The 22,030-nt window shown below is 40.6% G+C and overlaps 1 protein-coding gene across 2 annotated transcripts; it reads left to right on the top strand.

Annotated features, from left to right (window-relative positions):
* The first annotated feature begins 543 nt into the window (after positions 1–543).
* LOC306971851 (solute carrier family 45 member 3) lies at positions 544–21,311 on the top strand. 2 transcript variants are annotated; one of them, XM_079568286.1, is made up of 6 exons: positions 544–635; positions 13,820–14,136; positions 16,690–16,880; positions 16,969–17,617; positions 19,665–19,930; positions 20,014–21,311. In XM_079568286.1, the coding sequence occupies exons 2-6, from the start codon at positions 13,989–13,991 to the stop codon at positions 20,470–20,472; spliced, it is 1,713 nt and encodes a 570-aa protein (XP_079424412.1). In that variant the 5' UTR covers positions 544–635; positions 13,820–13,988; the 3' UTR covers positions 20,473–21,311. The 2 variants fall into 2 exon arrangements, with proteins under 2 accessions (XP_079424412.1, XP_079424413.1); XM_079568287.1 differs by lacking the exon at positions 544–635 and adding an exon at positions 9,281–9,768.
* The last annotated feature ends 719 nt before the right edge of the window (positions 21,312–22,030 follow it).

Here is a 22,030-nt window from a genome sequence, read left to right as displayed (position 1 = left end):
GAACGATGAGGTAGAGGAGCTAACCAGTGCAGGACACCACGCTCTAAAACAGCGACAAACCCAGGAGGCGGTTCACCGTTTCAGAGGATCACTGAAGGCAACCAGCCAGGTTTCCTCCAGGTGTTCTGGTTTCCCCTACCTCCAAAAACATGCTGTTCAGGTTGGCCCACAGTGGCGGCTGGCGCAGTGGCTCAGTCGGCTCAGTGGCAGTGGCTCAGTCGCAGTTTCAGTGGCTCAGGACTAATACCTGAACACAATTTTGTTGTAGGCTACGCTTGTACAAATAAAGCAATTACTCATTAATATAAGCCTATATGTATAGCCTATGTGTGTTTAAAAAGAAAAGCTTTTGGCAACTGTCTCCCAATAAAAACACCAACCAACACATAAACAAACAATGAAAATAAATTCTGTATAATTTTATTTGTGAGTTTTGCAACAATTTTATGCACCCTTTTTTATTTTGTTTTATTTTATTTTACACTGTAAACCCATATGAAGCGGAAGTTGTCCCTCGACGCGATCGCACTTCACGCAGTTGTCGCTGTTGGTTTGCCAGAGTCGAGTCGAAGAACAACAGCGGAGAGACTGACCGAGTCAGTGCACGGATTTCCCACCGCAGCATCCAACTCAAGGTAAAGTAACACAATTACAGCTTTTATTCATGCGATTGAAATGTGCAGTTTTATTTTTGGTTTAATGAACCATACGCTACGTCATAGCGCATGGAGATGCAAACTTATTCATTAGAAGTTTCGTGCTGACATAGTTGTGTGTAAAACGACACACAGACGTCCTACACCAAACGTTGTTTGATTAGTTTTCTATCGGTTAGATTTGTAGACTGAAAAGTGACATTTTAGCGGCCAAGCTGCGTCTAAAAGCGTGGTTCTTTCTAGAAGTTTTTTTATTCTGCTGCGTCGCTGGTTGCAGCAGCCTTTTTCGTCTAGTCTCCCTCTGTCGACCCGCGAGCACAGTGCCGCGGCCGTGCCAAGTGGCTGCTATGGCAAGTTTTTCTTTGACGGGCGTTTCGAGCAATGCTTGGATAATTGTTGGCAACTGTCCGCTTTGACACAGAGGAGAGGACGCTATCGGGAACGTACCCTTCTTTCTTTCCTCCTCATGACGGCGTGTCGATTCTCACTGTCCCACATCATCACGGCTCGTGCTGCGTATTGCACAATTATAGCTCATTGAGTATGACTCCTTTGAAGGATTTCAACATTTCCGAGTCTCGTTTCTTATGCTGACCTGTGATTTTTTTTTGCCATGACTCAATAGAAACACAACATACTGGGACTTGTTCATCAAGAAGACCTACAAACAACTTTGAAATCATCTGTCATTTTTTGGAGAAGTTTTTTTTTGTTTATTTACTGCACTAAATGCTGTTGGCATTTTGGGCCTGAGTTGAACTATTGCGGCTATAGCGATTGCAATTTATTTAGTCTATCAAAAGCAAATACATTAAACTACTTCCATCATGCCAGTTGGATTCATTTCCCTCTGGGTTTGGTGTTTCTGAAATATAATATTATAATATAATCAGGTTTTTTTCAGTTGCTGACTAAATTTCTTTCCTGTCAGACTTAAACATTATTTTTTCTTTGGCTTATTCTGGAACTTTTTAAGACCTAGTATGTGGGAGATCAAAAGGTTTAACAGATTTGCTATCGACAGAGAACGTCTCCATGATTCTGATTCTGCCCTTTCTCTCAGACCCGTGTTTGGACCACAATAATAGGCTTCCTTTCAATTATGGCAACTTTGATCTCTTCTCACTCTCTCTTGTAATTATATAAACCCAAACACCTTATTCCAACATGTTTATTTCTTCCCTATTTCTACTTATGTGTTGGATTTTTTCCTTCTCTGTGTCTCCATATTGCTAATCTGTTCCATGGTGTTATATGCATGTTTTTTTCCCCCTGTGGGCCAACCAGCTGGCTGTTCTAGGCTGTTTTCAGTCTGCCTTACACATCCTCCAGTCAAGCAGCGGATAATCACCCACCGTCAAGCTACTTAGACAAACTGAAAGCTTTGCACTCTTAATCACTCCTAGGCTGGTTATCTTCCGCTCGCCGAGTTCTCTTCGTGCTTTTAAATATGTACCTGGAGTTGAGCTGAATTTTCACCCCTCAGTGTGTTTTGGAAGACGGTGCTGTTTGGATTACGTGCTTAGAACCCGTCTACCATTGGGGAGGGTCTAAAAGAAATGCTGTAGGGCTTCCTCACCCTTTCACCTCATGTTCCCTTCAAAGCATCTTTGTTGCTCTGGTGTCATGTGTAACCATGAACAATCACAGGTATGTGATCTGTACAATGGCTCACTCTCTCGCAGCAAGCTCCAGGAGACACTCGCTTTATAAAAGCAGTCTTTTATGGTTCTCATGATAAATGCCTGATTGTATTGGGCTTAACATCTATGGTGCTGTTGATGCCACTGCTTTGGATTAAGTTTCAGAGCCACATTTAATGTTAATATAAATAATGTTTAATCATTTTCTATCTTTTGGAAATAAAAGAGAACCTTCCTGCTCTTAAGTTGGATGTGCAGTCCTGGGCTTTTGGTCATTTGTTGTTCACATGCAATGTATCCACAAAGCATACATTTTTGTGCTAACTAATGTTTTGCTCACAAACTTGCGCAATCTGCTCAAGTATGATTTCCTGTGGTATGGAATGTACATCATTAGACCCCCGTGACTCACTAACAGCAGGGGAAGGTCTGACTATTAAGTGACCTGTCCGGCTCTTGAAATGCTTAGTCTTTTCTCAGCTCTGGGTCTTGGGGTCAAAGTCCATGCAACGTCCATGGACCTCTGCTCTAGGCTCTTATGGGTTGTGGGTGAAATAAAAGAAACACAGAAGTGACAGTTCACTCTGATAACACTGCTTATCTATTTCCTTTTTCTTAACATGTTCTGAGAAGGGTTTGACGCTTCTTTTGGACGTTTGCATTGCATTTGAGCATAATTCAACGAGATGGGTTCACTATAGGTTCTTTTTAATATCTGCTCTGATTACACGGATTCATATTCCATATCTTCCCCTCAGTTTAGCTGCTCTGTGCCCGTGTGTGAGTGGGTGCGTTGGCACTATTTCAGTTCTTAGTGGCTCGCTTTGCAAACTGCTCCTGATTTTATTCCTAAAATGCTGCTCTGTACTTTTCAGCATTGACTTGAACTTAAATGCACTATAAACCAAGTGGTGGAATGGATAAACCACAACACATTTCTAAGATTAGAGTCAGAATTTGGTAGTGAAACAAGTTTGCCATTTCAGTTCTGCTGTTTTTTTAACATGCTGTGTAATACTGTATCTATACTGTTAAATAAATGAAAAATACATTGGGCCAGAAAATCAACAAAATACGTCCCTTGTAAATGTTATTTCCTGAACCAAATCAAAATATGAGTGGCCTGATCCCATTATTTCCGTATCAGCAGCACAGCGCACAGTGTTTGCAAATGGACAGTCTTATCCACTGGAGTCCCCCACATTAATGAACTTACTCTCAGGCCAACAGCCACTTCCTCTTGGACCAAAGAGGAACAAACGGTCCGCCTGCACATGCTTTGCCTCTCACACTCGCCTCTCTTGGCTAATTGAATTTACTTGACTTAGGTCTGCCCACATGCTTTATGTGTGGAAGAGAATGCGTGGCATTGAAGACAAAACAGCCTCAGGTCCAGCACTCAGCGAAGGGAGGTGACAGACTGCAAATGAGCCCATTTCTTTTCTGTAATTCCCCAATAAACGAGAGTCACAGTTTTGACAGTTGGATACAGCGGCTAAACTGCAGTAGGAGTCTGGATGAGATGAGTACAGACCCTGCAGCGGGGATAATGCCGGCTTGTCCTCAGACATTTTCCCATGGCGATAAGCACAAGGCCAGATGTTTGCATATTCACTCTCTTTGAGCTGGAGAGAAGCTGCACACATTGATAGTCCAATGCAAAGATAGAAACTCAACTTTATGTGAGTTATTGCTGTATGTCAAAATGTCTCTGAGCCTCATTAGTATATTTGCTCATTCATAGCTATACTTTATGTGCTTAGCATTTAACAGACATGGCCATAACGGCACACTGATGGCTTTGTGAAAGGGGGGGGCGCATTTTTGTTATGGGTCCGGCCCTCCCCGCCCATATGCATGTTTGTAGAGATGTTAAGTGCCAAGAAGAGTGACACTGACTGCTCCTGATGACCCCAAGCTTTTGAAACAGCATAGGGCTTGCACTGGCTTCACCCCGTTTGAAGTTGCCTGATGAGTAAATCTGCACATTATGAAACGGCCTCAGTGTTCTTTCATGTAGCGAGCTGAATGGGGAGCTTTTTACTCTTTGATATACGAGATGCCTTGTGAACGGAGCACGGCAATGATTCCAGTCAACATGTGTGTTGTCTAGTTTGTGGGTTGGATTCACCTGTAAGAAGTGTTTCAGACAGAAAAACCCATACAGTAGATTGGCCTTTTGTGTAATTGTGTGGCAGTTTGTGCACACAAGTCGCTGATATAAAAATCGGTGTTAAATCATGGTAATGCTACAAATCCAGTGCAAATTCATTTTTTTCATGTACAAATTGGGTTGGAGCTAGTTGTAGCAATAACGGTCTCTCTCTTTAGTGTTTTGTTGTTGAACCATGTAAAATTGATTGAGTGGCTAAGGTGAGCAAATATCCCAATAAATTGACTGATGCCTTTCCAGAGAAATATTACTGAAATATTACTGTAATATCAACCAATCAGTTTTGTGTAAAATGCTCAAAATGTCTCCGTTGGCTGCAGCCTTGTTGAGCGAGCGAAGGACAGATCTTTTCACAGACGGCCAAAGTAGTTTTGCATTTTTAGCTTTTGTTTATGGGTTGGGCACACAGTCATGTTGCTATTGTGTATGCCGTGTTTGTGGTTATGTTTTCAATTCCTCTTTGTGATTAAAGGGCGGTTGTTTAAAATGTCTAAACGTGGCGTGTGGGAGGTTTGTGTTTTCTCTAGTTTAGATTGAGTTAAGAGAGGGGACATGCCAAAGGAGGACGTCGCCTTTTCCTTGTTGACCATCTGGATTGTACAGCATTTGACTGAAGCATTTATCATGGTGCCGGACGCCAACGGGCACTGGCGCGACAATAGCTGGAAGCGTGAGCTGGACTGTCCGTCACACCTCTGTAAACCACTGTATTAAGTGTAGGGCCCGGCCGATACTAGGGTGATATCGGCAGATGTCGGCCGATTTAAAAAGGTCAATATCTCCGGAACTGAAAGTGATAGAGACTTCCCGTTTTTGTATGGGAAAGAGCTCAGTCAGAGCTTTAAAAAAAAGAAAAAAAGCTCTCCCACACTTCCTTGTGCACCTATTTTTTGTTGTAGACATTTGCGTATAATTTCAGAGCCATAAGAGGTAGAGACTTGGCGTTTTTTGTTTAGGAATCTACTGAGTTTTGTCTTTCAAACAAGCATCCTCTGAAGTACCTACTAATCATGAATATACAGCACCCCCTGCTGTCACAGTTGAACACTGACACGTTTAGAAGCATCAATTATAGTTATAATTATCATTGGTGCATATTGGCATTGACCTTTAGAAAAACCCACATTGGTCGACCTCTATTAGATATACAGTGGGGGAAAAAAGTATTTGGCCAAAATCCAATACAATGTCTATGTGAAACTGACCAAATACGTCTTTTCCCCACTGTATTTCTATTACTGAAACCTTTGCTATAAAAATACATGTTTAACTATAGATTATTCACGAGAGTTTGAAAAATACATCAAATTAAATTACTTAAAATATCAACCTCAAAAACCCATATCGGTCGCGGTCAATGCATGCATGCAGCTGGACAGTTTGTGACCTTGCGTCCTCAGTTTACTAACTCTCTTGGAAACACAGCGCCCCTCAAAAAAAAAAAAGCATCTGTAACATTAGAAATTTGACAAACGTGTTTACTTTGTGGCCTTAATTTTCAAAGCTGTGTCTTTTATTCTACTTGGATTTAGTAAGTGATTTACATTACTCTCTTACTGTCGGTGATCTACGTCTGATTCAGACATCCGTATAGAACATGTTTTTTGTGTTTTAATTTGCTTTCAAACTATTGCCCTAAAACCCGGCAGAACATGGGAAGTACAGTATTTTTGATAACTGGTTACACTGTTGACTTTTACATTGTTACACACCCAGGAAATTATGTTTTGAAGCGCCAGTCCTAAAGTCTAAAGTCTTTACTAAAGTCTAAAATGAAAGATGCAGCAATCGAGAAGCAATAATGACCGAAAGTGACATTTGTTGGTGGCTAATAAACAGGCATTTTTAAATTCACATCATTTGATCCTGACATTTGTATTATTGCATAATTATTAAAGGGACTGGATGCAAGTTTGTCATTTTATACTCACTACTGCAGGTTCTATATTAAGCTTGTGCATGACGACCCGAATTAACACCTCTTTGAGTGACAGTGCAGGATTTTAGAGGCGGTTGTGGTGAATGGGTCTGGGCTCATTCTACATCTTAGGACATGGCTGGAACAGGGGGAGGAAAATAATTAACATTTCTAAAATCTGTATAGTCCCTTTAAGAAGAACAACAACTTTATTTGTATGCACCTTTGGCACCATGGTCACAAAGCGCTTTACATAAGACAATTTTACATTCACGCAGACACGGGGAGAACAGGCAAACTCTACACAGAAAGGCCCAAGGTGAGAATCTAACCTGGGACCTGGGAATTGAACCCGTTTGATGTGTAAGATTTCTTTTAAATTACATTGTTTATGATTTTGTGGTGAATGAGGTATGACGTTCTAATATTAACCAGGCACATGAACCATGACCATGGAGCAAATTGACTGTCACAACACAAAAACGTCGACTGTTTATACTTTGAAGCGTTCCCATTCAAAACTTTAGCGCTCTAGTCCTTGCTCTATGAAGAATTTCAAATACTGTCTATTCCGTATAATTGTGTGTAGAGATTAATTGTGTGAAGAGGCTTTAGTGTTGGATCACAAAATCGATAAAACATTTCATAATTAGATTTCCAGTTTTTATGATACTGTGACAGCTGCGACACGTCTGTGATGGTGTGCAACAGATGGCGCTGTGAAAGTAAAAACAGTGACATGTTCGAGCTGTGGCGGACTGTATGGACATGTTGTAGGCAACTCATGAGTTCATATATAAAGAAGGGAGACGAGTCGCGGACTGTGGACCCCTATGGCTAATCTAAAGGCGCTACATGTTAAATAGCTGTTGGCTGTGGAAAAGCACCACGCTTAGGAATTTGCATCATTCATTGAAAGGTTAATTTGCGGTGGAGGCATACAGTGAATGACTGATCGTTTCTGCCCCATCCTCTGTGCTATGTATAATGTGGCTGACATTTAGGCTTTGCTAGGTACCTGCTGCTACTTCAAGTGCACTGGCCCTCTTCAGCTCTATTTCTGAAACACTGTTTTGGCTTCCTGAATATGCTGTAGCTTATTATGGCCATGTTGGGTTTGGCCGACGTCTCAGAAGCCATGGTGTTTGTGGAAAGTGACTGCCGCTGTGCAATTACAACCACTGCTACCCTGCCCAGGGCGCTGACTGCTCTTTAGCCAACATATGCAGAACATTTTTACAATAGAAACTACTTCTTAGCTGGAGTTTTCTTTTTTCTTTTTTTTTACTCCTCCCTAGTCGAGTGGCCCAACATAAAAGAAGGTCCTTTCCACCCATGGTTAATCATTAGGTTATGAAAATGTGTACCCATGAACATATTTGTTTTCGGGGTGTGGAATAGTCAGCTATTTACTTAATGCCTTTCTAGTTTTTAATTTACGTATATTAGAATACATATAATACATTAGCCTTTTTAACAGTTCTAGAATAGTCTTCACACAGGAGTCTTGGAGTGATGGGGAAATGTTCTACAGTTTGCTTTATAGTCTAATGCATGTAAAGTACTGGATCAAGACTTTGCATTCGTCTCCCTGATTACTCGTCTCACTAGGATAACTCCAGGGAGGCCAGTCAAACTGAGTGTCACTGACCGAAACATTGTTGGATTCTATAAGAAGTCTGGAGACCGTTTGAAAGTGTAACTAGACAATTGTGGCTGTGCTGCTCATTTTTGTAGAAGTGGATTACTTTCAAATCATGTTGCACGGCACAAAAGTTTCTAAATAAAAGCAGTCAGTTGCTATTTCCTCTGAAAAAACAAGAGCACAGGTTGCCATTTTAAATGTTTAATGGGAAATAAGGCCAAACTATGCATTTCTTGGAGCCTAGATCATGATTTTGTCACAAATGATGTGCAGTTTGTATTAGGATATAGATAACTAGAGCCATTTGCTTCTCCAAAGACAGTGGTTCATAAAATATTAGACCTTCCAAGCACCAGATCAAGATCAAATCAGGACTAAACAGGATCTAAAATAGACCTAAATTGGACTAAAGTTTGTGTAAACTGGGTGTAAACCACGTCTGAACCAGTAAAATACTTGAAATGCATTACTAGAGCACACCATAGCAAGCATTGACCAGTAAGGGTAGATGGCTTGTCTGGATTAGCCGCTAGCCTTGTTTGGATATCTGTTTTTTTTTTTTCTGATCAGTGCTTACAGTTGTACTTGTTTATAGGATTCTATCCAATGTTAACAAGGCACTGGACAGAATCTTGAGGCGCAGACATGACAGCCAGCAGATAGTTTGATGGTAAGTGTGCACTTGCAGAGCGCACTTGTGGAAGTAGTGTGTGCATGTCTGCTCAAATAGGCTTAGCGCATCTGAGCTTGTGAACCTGTAACGGGGTTAAAGCGCTCTGCTGGCTGCTCCGCGATGCTTCAGTGAGAGTGTGTTGTGAGAATGGAGGTAATGAGGGCGTCTGAGAGAGCTGACCCCAACCTGATCAGCCGCTGAACATGAGACAGCGGAGGGGTAACAGTGAACTAGCGGAAGAGGGAGTGGAGTGGATTTATTAGATATGCATTTAGTTTTTGTGTTTTTAAAGGGATGTTCATGATTTATTATTGCCATCATGGTCTTAATAAAGTAATCAAGTGCAGTGTCAAACAGGGCAAATAAACAATTAAGCAGCTGCTTCCTGAAAAAGGTTCAGAATATTTTTTTTGTTAACAATCTGATTGTTAGTTGAAATGACTGGCGACATGTCCTCAATCAACCAAGTCCAGTGGATGTTATTCTCTTTGCTACGATGGATAATTGCGGGACGACTGAGAGCCTATACTAGCAATAGATAATCAGTAATTGTTTTGCTGGTTTATGAGACTGAATACAGAATGTGCGCCCTGTCCCTCTTAATTCGGAGCAGTCCTACAGCACAGGTGAATGTCTTGGGGTAACTAGGCACCAGGTTTTGCTTTAGGCACAATGAAAAGAAAAAAAAAGAACAGTGGGGAGGGGGGACTACAGGAGGGATAAAAGAGCGCCTGGGCCACAGACAGGATTCCTCAAGTGCTTTGGGATTTTCCCCCATTCCTACTTTCCAGGCTTCAGCAGTGTATCGAGGGACAGAGCGGGAGAAGGCGTGTTAAGTGGAAAAGAGGAACAGGCAACAGAAAGAGGCGGAGGATAAAGAGCGTCACACTCTTGAGAGTAGAGTCAAAGCTGGTGGTCGAAACGGTGTGTGACTCTGCTCAGCTCAAAACAGACGCTGTTGAGTGCTAAAGACTGAGAGCTGCCTTTTTAAAATAGATCCAATGCTCCAGTTCAGCCATGCAGCTCCACTGGGGGATATTTCTGCTCAGCCCTCTGGCTGGTGAGTATCATTTGCTGAATTACTACAACTCTGTTGCTAAGCTTGTTACTTGAAATATGTTACTTTAAATACTGCATTATAAACGTGTACAAAGAGGACGTATACATCCAGCTTTTGTTGTTGTTTTTGAGGTCATGCTGCCATTTTTTTTTTTAGATTAGTTTAAATTTTTCAAATTTATAATATTGTTTTGAGTATTTTTGATGTGTTCCTGAAGTTTTCTGGTTTCAATACATTACTGCTTTTATGAAGTTCACTTGTTTGCCAATTGTATGTATACGTTCACTTTTCCCATTCCATTGGCTGTTTTCTTTCCTTATTTACTGTAGAACCAAACAGAAATATAATGAAGCTTGTAAGAAAATTAACTGGATAAATAAACTAAATAAAATACTAAACTACTACGAAGATGAATATTCAGAATTCTTTTTTTTTAACACATGCTTGAAGTGTGTGTAAGACCCAAAGGAATGGCACATGCTAAAATTACTTCTTATACACGAAAGAAAACGATTTTTTGTTTCAGTCTCACTTATCTGAAAAAGAACCTGTTGTACTAAATGAACTTGTTAGTGTCTTCATTCTGCCTCGTTGCCCCTTTCACAATGGGATTTCACAAAGTAGAAAGCAACAGTCTGTAAAACTGGCATGTTATCAGGTCAGCCAGACTCACAACAGGCTCTACTCTCCTCCCCATTGTGGGACTTTGCATGAGCCAGCATGATAACGGTCAACTCCCTGATCCGTAGCTGCCACCTTTTCTGTTTGAAAGGTGGTGCTCTCCGACTCCTGCTGACACTAATCCTGTGTAAAAGAACTCTAAATTTACTAAAGAGTCAAGACGGGATCAGTGGATTTTGTGTTCCTTGACTTCTGACTTGATTTGAATCACGTGCAGAAATTGAATAATGTTTTTCGCTTTATTTCTTTACTCTCTAAAATAAGATAAACACTGTTGGTACTGAAGAAATAAGCCCCATTTCCGGTCTCTTTACTGTTAACATACCAGACACTGAGTTTTGCCGACCTCATGATTTGTAGTGGAAGGGGGTTGTAGAGTAGGGTCAAAGATCACTGTGACCAATGTGAGCTTAAGATTACAGACTTGGGGTCATCACTCGTTTGTCTCTTTGGCGGGCCCAGCGGTAATGCAGCAAACATGGTTCCGTTGCAATCACACTAAGAATGTACTAGTTGGATGAAATTCATAAACAGGTTTAACTTATTTTGCTGAGCTTCCCCCCTCAACATTATTAGGAGGATTGCTGATAAGGTAACACACATCTGGAGTAGCTTATTCCCTGCCTGCTTTCATATCTCTAGTGTGTGGCTTTACTGAGGAAAAATAGAAAGATAATTTGATACATAGAATTGATAGATACTGCCCAGTGCCTGGTCAACCATGGGCGAGCTTTTCGACTGCCGAGGCCAGGACCAAACCAGTCGGACCAGGTATACGTTTTTACACCGGCCTCTGGCTGTGGCCAAAGTGCTAAACCGTGACTAATGTGACTTGAACAGACTGCTGGCCTCTGACTGGCAAACGAGAGTCGAGAGTGGACAGCCCTCACTATTGACACGCAGGTCATACAGATTTTATATTTCACATCATACCGCTGATCTAAAAGGGGATTATGCTGATATTAGCATTTAGCCACTGTTAGCGCAACTTTAGCTGGTGGCATAGCATTTGCATGTTGCTTACCTTCATAGTTGTCTTTTTTCCTGTAGTCTTTGCCTTGGTACCTCAGTGATTCCAAAACCCCGACCAGAAGGCAGCATTTGTCCACATTTGTTCTCATCGCGGCTTACAAAACTTTAAGGACAATCTGTACAGCGTGCTCCTCTGTGGGGGAGCCGCCCACAACCACTGCAGTTGTGTTGTGTAGTGGAAACACAAGAGTGTACTGGGTAGAGTCGATACGTGACAATGCGAGTTCCAGTACATAGATCGCGGTGTGCGCGGTAGGGCAGTGGAAAGACGCCTATTGTTACTTATGCCTCACTGCCTCCAGAATGATGGGGTGTAAAAACTTACAATGGCCTGTATGTACAACTCTGGAAAGAGCTTCAGTTTAAGCCACAATTGAGAGTTTTGGCCCCTTATCTTTTGACGGGGGGAAAAAGAAAAAAGTTGTTTAGTGTAAACAACTTCTATCATCGATTCAAAGACGGGAACACTTTGTATCCATGTGTCACCACATCACTCTCGGCTGGCATGTAAAGCCTATTTTGTTTGGTAACAAAACTTCTCCAGGTCATTCAGATAGATTTTGGGGGGGTCTGTAGTTGAATAGGACTTGAGCAGTAGGAGACCAGACCCCTACCCCCCCGTCTCCATCACTAGCTGCACCAGCATTGCCATCACTTCTGCATAATACCCGGACCTTTATCGTCACAGGGGCAAAAAGAATACGTGGTAATGGCAGGTGTCATAAATGGCTCTGTGTTTTCCTGCTTGTGTTTTTTGTGTGTGTGTGTGTGTGTGTGTACGGCACGCCAATGTCTTGAACACTACATTGATTAAACATGCCATGTTTTACAAAACATTATGGATGATATTTTTAGTTTTAACTTTGAGGTAAATAAATAGTCTGGCATTCAGTTATGCACGGTCATAACCCACTTTAAGAGCTCATCCGCTCTGCTGCCAACTGCATCTGCAGTCAAGACTAGCATTTGATTTATAACCACCAATCTGACCTGCATTTTGGCAGAACACCATGCTCTGGTATTATGGTATACAAATCAGCTCTAAGTTTAGTCTTAAAATGTGCAACGCAAAACAAACCTCAGGTGTGACTGAGGGTTTATTAAAGTCAAATTGTGGGTTTGACTAAAGAAAGCTGGCCCCCTGCTGTAGTGTCCAGGCTGGGGGAGGAATAAGATTGGTTGAGAGGTTCTATATTTGTGACATTAATGCTACAAGAATGACGGTATTCTTAAAGGCGGCGCATACCATACCCAGATAATCAGAGACAATACAGTAGTTTTAACAGTTTGTCTATACATTTTCTTGCTAGAAATCGATTTCGCTCACCTATTTTATATTCATTTTCTTTTATCTTTGTGAGTGAGTCTGTGGAACAACAGATGGAAGAGAATGTGTGTCTTTATTATCATGCACTGTCCCAACCAAATATACCAAATTACAGACGAAGCTGGTGTTGGCAATGGCATCAGTATTGTTAAGGCCCCAGTCATTGCACTTTTACTAAAGCGAGATTGATTTACACAAAGTTTTATAACCTTTGAAAATACATTAGACTTTTAATCACATACAATTAATTCAGGCTAAAGTATAAGGTGACATGTATACAGTAGTTGCCTAATAGAAAAACAGATAAACGATACATTTTGGGGTTGATATTTATTTATCATCTGTTCATTTATTAGCATTTCCCCCTATTCTTTCTTTGTAAAACTTTGATTTTTAACTGAGTTTCATTATATTATATTTTTATTGCAGCTTATGTGATATTTTAGGATATGATTGTGCACTTTTAGAACAAATATTTCCTGTCATTTTTATGCTTGAGAGTTGACAGTATTGTGTCTGCAACTTAAGTCACCAAACACATATGTATGTAACATTCAATAACATTAACGTCAATTTTTTAATGTCATTGTTTTGGCCCTGTCTTGTCCTGACGGCATTCATGTCAAAATATTAACTGAGAAAAGTAAACAGTGGAACAATGTGGATGCCAAGATGTCTTTTAAAGTATTACTAACATATTGTGAGATATTGCAAAAGTGTATTGTTTCAGCCCTTTCAAAAAAGGGGTGTGTCTGTCTGGGCTAAAATGTGTTAAAAGGCAATGACTGGTCTAAGACTATGACTAGTTTTGCAGGGAGTTTGGTGTGTCTAGAGAAGCCACATTTATGTTTATTTCTTTATTCAAGACCGTCGTTGTGATATATTGGATTAATAAATAACCTGTTAAAGTCAAAGAAATAGATTAAAGGGGCAGTAATGAGTTATTAATGATTATAAATTAATCATATTTGCACATTTGTTGATTGACACATTTGTCTTTTCTTGTTCTAGAATGCTGAGAAGAGAATGACTCCTTCAGGTGACTGGAGACTTCACAGTGTCTTTGTTGCGGTCTCAGGACAGCCCCCTTGTCCCTCCAGGGTGATGTACCCCCCAGACCCCCTCCTTTGTGTCGAGTAGTGATCGTGATCGTCTCAGTGCAGAAAAGTGCCCTGTAAATATGCCTGAATGGAGGTCTCAGTGGCATCTCATCCTGCTGAACTCCCTGACCTGTGGCCTAGAGATCTGTGTGGCAGCTGGAACCACCTATGTACCGCCACTGCTGCTGGAGGCGGGCGTGGAGGAGCGCTACATGACTATGGTGCTAGGTAAGTATATGCAAACTGCTGTCAGATAGATCAGATTATTCTAGACCAAAATATGTCTGACGTAATTTTCCATATTATTTTAAGGATGTTACCCACTTTCTCTACCACAAAGTTATTTTTGGCTCCTTTTATGTGTGTTTCAACACTTAATACTAGCACATTTTTGTTTTTACTTTTATTTAACCTTTATTTGACCAGGAAATCTCATTTCTCATCTCAGTACCAGGGGATCAGTGGCCCCAGAGGGGAACCTATTGTACATATTTATAGTGGTAGGGGAAACCGGAACACCCAGAGGAAACTTAGGCAGACACGGAAAGCCCCTTCTGGCATGGGGGATGAACCCAGGATATTCTTGTTTCAGATTTGAGGCAAAATCTGAGCCCAAATTGGGCTATGCTCTATAAATTGTTGACTTTAGGCTTTATTCAGATTCTTCTTGAAATGTATTGTCTTTTCTAATGAAGTCAGAATATAAATATCAAAACACATAATTTCTATTTGTGAGTTTAAGGAAGATTTGATCGACATTTAGATTTTTGCTTGTCCATTGTTTCCATGCAAGCCAGTGACAATAACCCTAGGGGACATTGTTCTTTTATTGGTCTTTTTCCCATTTGCACTGTGGTTCAAAAAAGAAAAAAAGAGAATGATCTGAAGAGGGCAATGCTGAAATTTAATCTTTTTATCTTTGATTAATAAATACACCTTTGGACATCGGCTATGGGGGTACGATACGACATTTTTGACTTTTTCCCATTTAACACATTAGTGTCTATTGCGATCTGATATGTGGTCAAAAACAGTTGTTTTTAGTGCTTGTAAAGGTGCTAATTGAAAGGCAGCAGGGGATCAAATGGCTAAGACCTCCCCTCTTACCGAGTGTCTATTGCACTGTGTGATGTAATAGTGATAGTTGTAGTACATGTCTTGTCCATTTTGAGTCTGTTTTGTTGCTTAAATGTGCAATTTTGAGGTAGGCTTGCAATTTGATGCATTTACCAAAGCTCAAATCTATTTGTACAAATATGTAAAAAGTGGGCACTGTGTAAAGGGAAAGTAAATTTTGAACTTTAAATCTCACAAATGAACACATGCAAATATGGTATTATGTTGAATGGGAAACACTACACGTGCATGCAAGCACTGGTATTTTCATTCGCTAGAATGCTTGCAACAGGAATGAAGGGCTCACCTTTAGTATATGCCCTATTTTTGTAACGTAACTTGGTTTACTTGTAATGGTTGTGAATAGTTGCATTATGCTGTAAGCCTAAATGGCTTTCACATGGTTCTCACTCAAAGCCTCTCTTTGAGACATCATCTTGTGACTTTACTGTTGTAGAACCAGTTCTAACAAACCAAAGGGCTCAGCTGGATGACATATAGTGACTACGTGAAATAATCAATGTACATTTACAACTGCAGTTGTATAACAGCCTGTGATGTTATTTTTAAAAGAGAAAAAAAAAAAACATTGTGAAGTGAAGGCATTCACTGTGAGCCAGTCTAGAAATGGCGCTCATTCTAATTCCCATCGCCCGGTTTGATAATGGAGTGCATGAATGTAATTTCAATAAAAATGGATATTGTGTCTTGGGAGGATTAAAGTTAATTTCCCCAAGCGGCAGTATCTGGTTTTTAAATTACTGTCTTCTGCTATCTCAAAGCCATTTGTTGTATGTAAGACCAAATATCCATAACGCAAGAAGACACAGAATATCTCAAAATCACTTAGGTTTTTCCATCTAACTGAAATTTCCACATTTTTTGCTAACAGTCTAAATCAAAGCAGCCATGAGGAAGTTCCCTCAATGAGGAGTTAAATAAAAGGAAAGAAAACAGGGAAGTGCTTCTGAGTCAAAATACAATACAAATCTATGTTTGTGAAGACTATTTCATCCAGGGAATATCCATCATAGAAAAGCTTACATCATCAACTGGACTGAGTTTTGGTAAAGTTGAGGACGCTTCGCTTCTAGTCACAGAAGCTTCTTCTTCTCTTTAGATCAGAAAAGGCACTTTTACCCAAACTGGAGCAGTCTAAATAAGACCCAGGAGGATGGAACCAAAACTGCCAACCATCCCTACTCAAGTATCACTCAACTAGCAAGTCTTTGTTCTGCTCTACAGCTGAGTCACTGGGCATCTTTTCTGACCCAAAGAACCTAAGAAGAAGCTTCTGTGACTAGACGCGAAACGTCCTCAACTTTTCCAAAACCCAGTCCAATTGATGATTTAAGCTTTTCTACAATACAAATCTATCAATAGAAGTCTTTATCAGTAATGGTCCTGTTTGTAAAAACATTAGTTTTTGCAGTATCCCATGGCAACAGGTTGTTAAACCTGCTTGTCATTTAGTAAAGACAAAACAGGTGCTGAGTGGGATGGTGACAGTGTTTCAGGATTGTCGACTCTGAAGAGGCATGGGGAGCTGCAGAAGTCCTTCTGAGGGGGCATTGAGGGGGCATTTGCAGGGATGCATCTCTGCAAAGTTTTATGAATGAAACACCCTCATTGTCTGAATATGTTCCTCTTTATTTGTGTTCACAGGTATTGGCCCAGTGCTTAGCCTGTTTCTCACTCCCTTTGTGGGCTCAGCCAGTGACAACTGTAACAGCCGTTATGGCAGGCGTCGCCCGTTCATCTGGCTGCTGTCCCTGGGAGTCCTTGCATCACTTTTCATCATTCCTAATGCAGACATACTTGCTGCGCGTCTTTTTTGGGGTGGACAAAAGCTCCAGGTAGTCCATCCATGTATTTCTGTTAAGGTGTACATTGGACATATAATGTTTAAAGAAACATGTATGTAAGGTTTTGTTTTCTTTGCAGGTGGGCTTCCTGATAATTGGAGTGGGACTTCTTGATTTTTGTGGACATGTGTGTTTCACTCCGCTAGAGGCTCTCCTGTCAGACCTGTATCGGGAAGAGGAGGAGTGTGGACAAGCCTTTGCCATGTTCTCGTTTATGGTCAGCCTTGGTGGTTGTGTGGGTTACTTGCTTCCTTCATTGGACTGGAGAGGTGGTTTTCTCTCCGTTTACCTCGGGGGGCAGGCGGAATGCCTCTTTTTCCTGCTCATCCTCATCTTTGTTTCCAGTCTACTTATTACTATGAAAGTGTCTGAGGAGCCCTCTTGTGCCAGCAGCACTTTGACTGTATCCAGTTCTTTATTGGACTCAGGAGTTGCGATGGAGGCTGGTCGTTGTGGCTTCCCACGCTCTTGCTGCTATTTCCTGAGGTGTAAGCTAAGGATATGGACATCTGGACCTTTGTTGTGCCTGCTGAGAACATGCTGGTCTATCTACAGAAGTTACTGCCATGTCCCTCATGTCATGAGGCAGCTGTGTGTGGCACAGCTCTGCAGCTGGATGGCTGTTATGTCCTTTGTGCTCTTCTACACAGACTTTATTGGTGAAGGGCTATATGGTGGTGTGCCCAACGCAGCTCCAGGAAGTGTATCAAGACAAAGCTATGATGAAGGTCAGTGTTTAATGTTAAATGTACTGTATAGTCACATCATTCCTTTTTTTTCCCTTTTTTTTTGCTAAATGACCCCAATACGCTGTTGTGCTAAAGTGCGTTACGGATGCATGATTAACGCTGATCGCCTTTAGGCAAAGGTAAAGTACAATGAAATTGCATAGATCAGATGAAGAGTTAGTCCTGAGCCGCTGTAACTCTGCGTGCTGCCACTATGGACCAACCTGACCCACATGTTTTAGGTTGCAGGGGAAACCTGAGCACTTGGAAGAAACCTATAGAGCTCAACTGTCCAGGCTCCTCCCTGGTGCCGGAAGTAAAAACTCCATTCAAAATCTCCATTGAGAAACAAAAAGTTATAAAAGCATGTCACTGTATTTTCAAGTAGGGATGCAATGATGCACTCAAGCCCAGATTCGATTTGATTCTAAAGTCCTGATTTCAATGTTTTTTTCTTTTTCACAAAATGAATGTTTAATTTTATAAAAAGATGTTTCTTTTCTTTTAACATCTGCATTTTTGTCCTTGTATAAACTGCAACTGTTGTCTCAATAAGAGAACTTTACAATACAAAAGAAATTACAAGACATGAAAATGAACTTTCATTAATCATCTGGTTTCCTACCACTAAAAACATGAACAACAGGTTCCCCTCTGGGGCCAGGACTCCCCTGAAAAAGAGATTATCTCAGTGGGTCCTGGCTAAATAAAGGTAAATAAATTAGCTGTTAAACTCCTTAATATTTGAATATTTTGGGATTGTTATATGAGGTTTTTCCTTTGAGCACCGTGCGGCGCCTCAATGTTGAGCTCTATGCAGATGCACCACAGAGCACTAACCACTCAGTAACCATTTCTTTTGCATGTCAAAAGATTGTTTGCTCAGGGCAGCAATCTGAGAGGCCCTCCTGAATATGAATTTTAGTAGACTGTGACAAAGAGAATACTTTGTTTTTCCACATTTTACATTTATTTCCCCCAAATGTAGTTTTTTTCAGCTGTCATCTTTTCTTTAGTTTATTGGGAGCAGTGCCAGCACCTGTCCAGTTCCTTTTAGCTGTGGTGTTCTCTTATGTTCAGGGTTAGACACAATGCCAACATTCTTTAGTCTTTCTGTCCCTCCCCTTGTTATTTGCGTTGTACTTTTCCCTCTTTTTCCTCGTTGCACTCATTGGATCATAAGGAATGTCACACTCAAAAAGAATTAATGTCAAAACGTCCCAGGAAAAGCATGTTCATTCAAGTTGAGAGGGCTGCCTTCGCTTAGCTGTTTGTGCCAAGTCAGGGTTTATTATATATAGTTGAGGTATTTTTAGTTCATTATTATAATAAAGAACGTGGTTAATTACAAGTTAAGTTAAAATCCTCCAAAGCTGTGGTCCCCATAAACGGGGTTATGAGTGCTAAACTGGGGTTTCCAAGATGACTTCAAGATATATAAAAGATTGTGTTGTTGATCTAATTCTTCATTGAAAACATAGATTTGTGGTCAAATTACAAAATAAGAAAACACAAGAATAGAAGTGCTGAAGCTCGAAATGTTACTACCGGGGAGAGAAATGCATTAGTGAACGTTGTCACAGTTGTGCGTGTCTATTCTTTTGTTCTCTCACGTCACAGCTTTTTGATCCATTACACACATTTAGAGCTGTGGATGTGTGTCTTTTCTCTCAAAACAAATAACAAAGTAAACCATGTACATGCATAATAACTAAACCAGAAATGCGTTGATATTGTCTATAATAATGTTTAAAAATAAGTTTTTACAGTGGGAGTCCTGGATTGTTTGCTTGATCATTTCAGGGGACGCAGCCTGAAAGTTTCTGAACCGCTGCTCTAAATACATGTGTGTAGGAAAAAACAAAGTAGTCTGAGAGGGTGTAGTTGAAAACGGACAGGAATCTGGATGAATAGAAATGTATTTTATTCTCTAACATGTTTTTGGGATTATTTTTGAGGATCAATAGTTAGTGGTTTATAATACTTCACTTTTTATCATTTTATGTAATGTGCATTTTAATCCTAATGAATTAAAATTATGTTTTAGGCATTCGGATGGGAAGCCTGGGCATGTTCATGCAGTGTGCTACCTCAACAGTCTTTTCCCTAATTATGAGTCGACTGGTCAAACGTTTTGGCTCCCGCAGGGTCTATGTGAGTAGTATGGTGAGCTTCACATTGTCTGCAGTGGTCATCTCAATGTCCAGAAGTGTGGTTCTTGTTACTGTAATGGCAGCCCTCACTGGTTTTGCATATGCCACGCTGCAGACTCTGCCTTACACACTCACCTGCCACTACCACAAAGAAAAGGAGGTTTGTCTAAATTCAGTATTAACAACGATTTCTTTGTTTCTGTTTCAACAAAAAACTATGACTGTGCATTTTTGTGTCTTTAGATCTATATGCCAAAAAGGACAGTCAAAAATATGCATAAAAATGGCAAGACAACCAACAGGGACTCCATATATTTGGCTCCTGTGGAAGTGGAGAGTGGAGTGAACAGTCAAAAGGGGACCACCTATGGACAGGTCTTGTTTGGCCAGGATACACAGGAGTGCTACTCAAATTCAACCAGTCACAACGGCTCACCACACTGTCCTAGTGGTGTTGAACAGCAGGATGAGGAAGAGACTGGCTTTGAGAAACGAGGTGTGGGACTAGACTTTGCTATACTAGACAGCGCCTTTCTAATATCTCAGGTTATTCTTACCCTTTTCATGGGCATGATTGTTCAGTTTGCACAGTCTGTTACAGCCTACATGGCCTGCTCGTCCGTCTTTGGCGCTGTAGCGATCTACTTTGGAGGTCGAATTATCTATGACCAGAAGGACCTGAAAAGCTCTAATGTGCTCTAGATTTTAGAGCACATTAGAGCCGAGCTCAGTGGTTCTCAAACTTTTCACGCCAAGTACCTCTTCACAAACTGTTTGACCTTCCAAGTACAACAAGGCCTAGATCAAGATGGCATTAAAATGAATGAAGTCTATAATTGCAGATAACCTTCATTACCACCTGAAAAAGCTAATGTGCCACAGTTTGAGAACCACTGCTCAAGAAGAGACATAGTTTTTTATAAACATAAGGTTCGGTGGGTTAACTTCAATGCACTGTTATTCCAAGAATGCCTTCTTTTTTTGCCAAGTGTTTTTTTAAAGGGCGTCTTTATGGTTTATAAAACATGCATCGTCAGGAGAGCAGTCAGTGCTATGGTTAAAGTATACTTTGTTATTAACTCACATGGTATATACTATAGGGAATGTTTTTGGCTTCGGGTGTTGAAATATGTGTTACAATTTTCTCAATTGACCTGTTTCTCAGGAATGACTTTATAGATTTACTGTGGAAATCAACTCAATAACCTCATTAAGGTTTTGTTTTTCCCCAATTACCATAGTTTTTATTATCATTATATCACATGCCTACCCGTAAGCATACGCATGCACAATTTTACTTAAGGGGTCAATGCTGCTGGGGCAAATCCGTAAGGAGCAGTGGGAGACTGCAGTGCAGTGCCCGGGGACACATCTTCAGATGAGCTAGGCTAATGCTCAGAATAACCTGGCTGGAGGATTAACCTGTTGTGCATGATTTTGGTTGATGGGGGAAACCGGAGCACCTGGAGGAAACCCATCCACACACAGGGAGAGACACATGTAAACTCTACACAAAAATGGCCGCACAGTCTGGGAATCGAACCTGGGTCCTTCTTGCTGTGAAGTGAGAACACTAACTGCTCAGCCACTGTGCTGCCAGTAGAACGATGCATGCTTCGCTATGCATTTTTTTGTTAACTGAATATTTGGGTATGATATATTTTTCAATAAAAATGTGCTGAGGTCTCAAATACTTGGACTTCGCATTGATAAAGATTTTCTACAGTTTTTCCTAAGGATAATGCCGTTTTCGCACTGTCTTTTATCTTTTCTCTCTCTTCTTTTTACGCAAAATTACATTTTCAATTGACAATCTAAAACATCAACATGGGTTCTTTAAAAGACAGACTGTGAACATATCAAATCAAATCTAGTTTGTCCCCATCTCAATAAAATGCATGCAATACACCTGACTTTTAAATAGATCAAGTTACACTAGAGGTTCAACAGGCAACAAAAATAATCAAGAGAAACAATGAGCTATACAGAAGTGTGTGTGTGCAAATCTGAAATACTTAAGCCTCAAATGTTTGTATTTTGTCCTAAATTGTATAAATAAGAATAATAAGAATGAGACAGTGTGCTGGAGTATTGGTGCCCTTGTCTTTTACGTACCTGTCACTTAGGTGTACAAAGCTCACTTAGATGGGCCAATGGCTGTCAAAGTTCTATTGCTGCTGGAACAGATGATGTTTTAAGAGTGCCTTGATGAAATTCCTCCATGGACAGCAATATATTTGATTTTCTTTCTTAACGATTA

This window comes from Gobius niger (genome assembly GCF_951799975.1).
Source record: "Gobius niger genome assembly, chromosome: 12".
NCBI lineage: Eukaryota > Metazoa > Chordata > Actinopteri > Gobiiformes > Gobiidae > Gobius > Gobius niger.
Note: the sequence above shows the minus strand (reverse complement) of the source record. Positions and strands in the feature narration are given on the sequence as shown.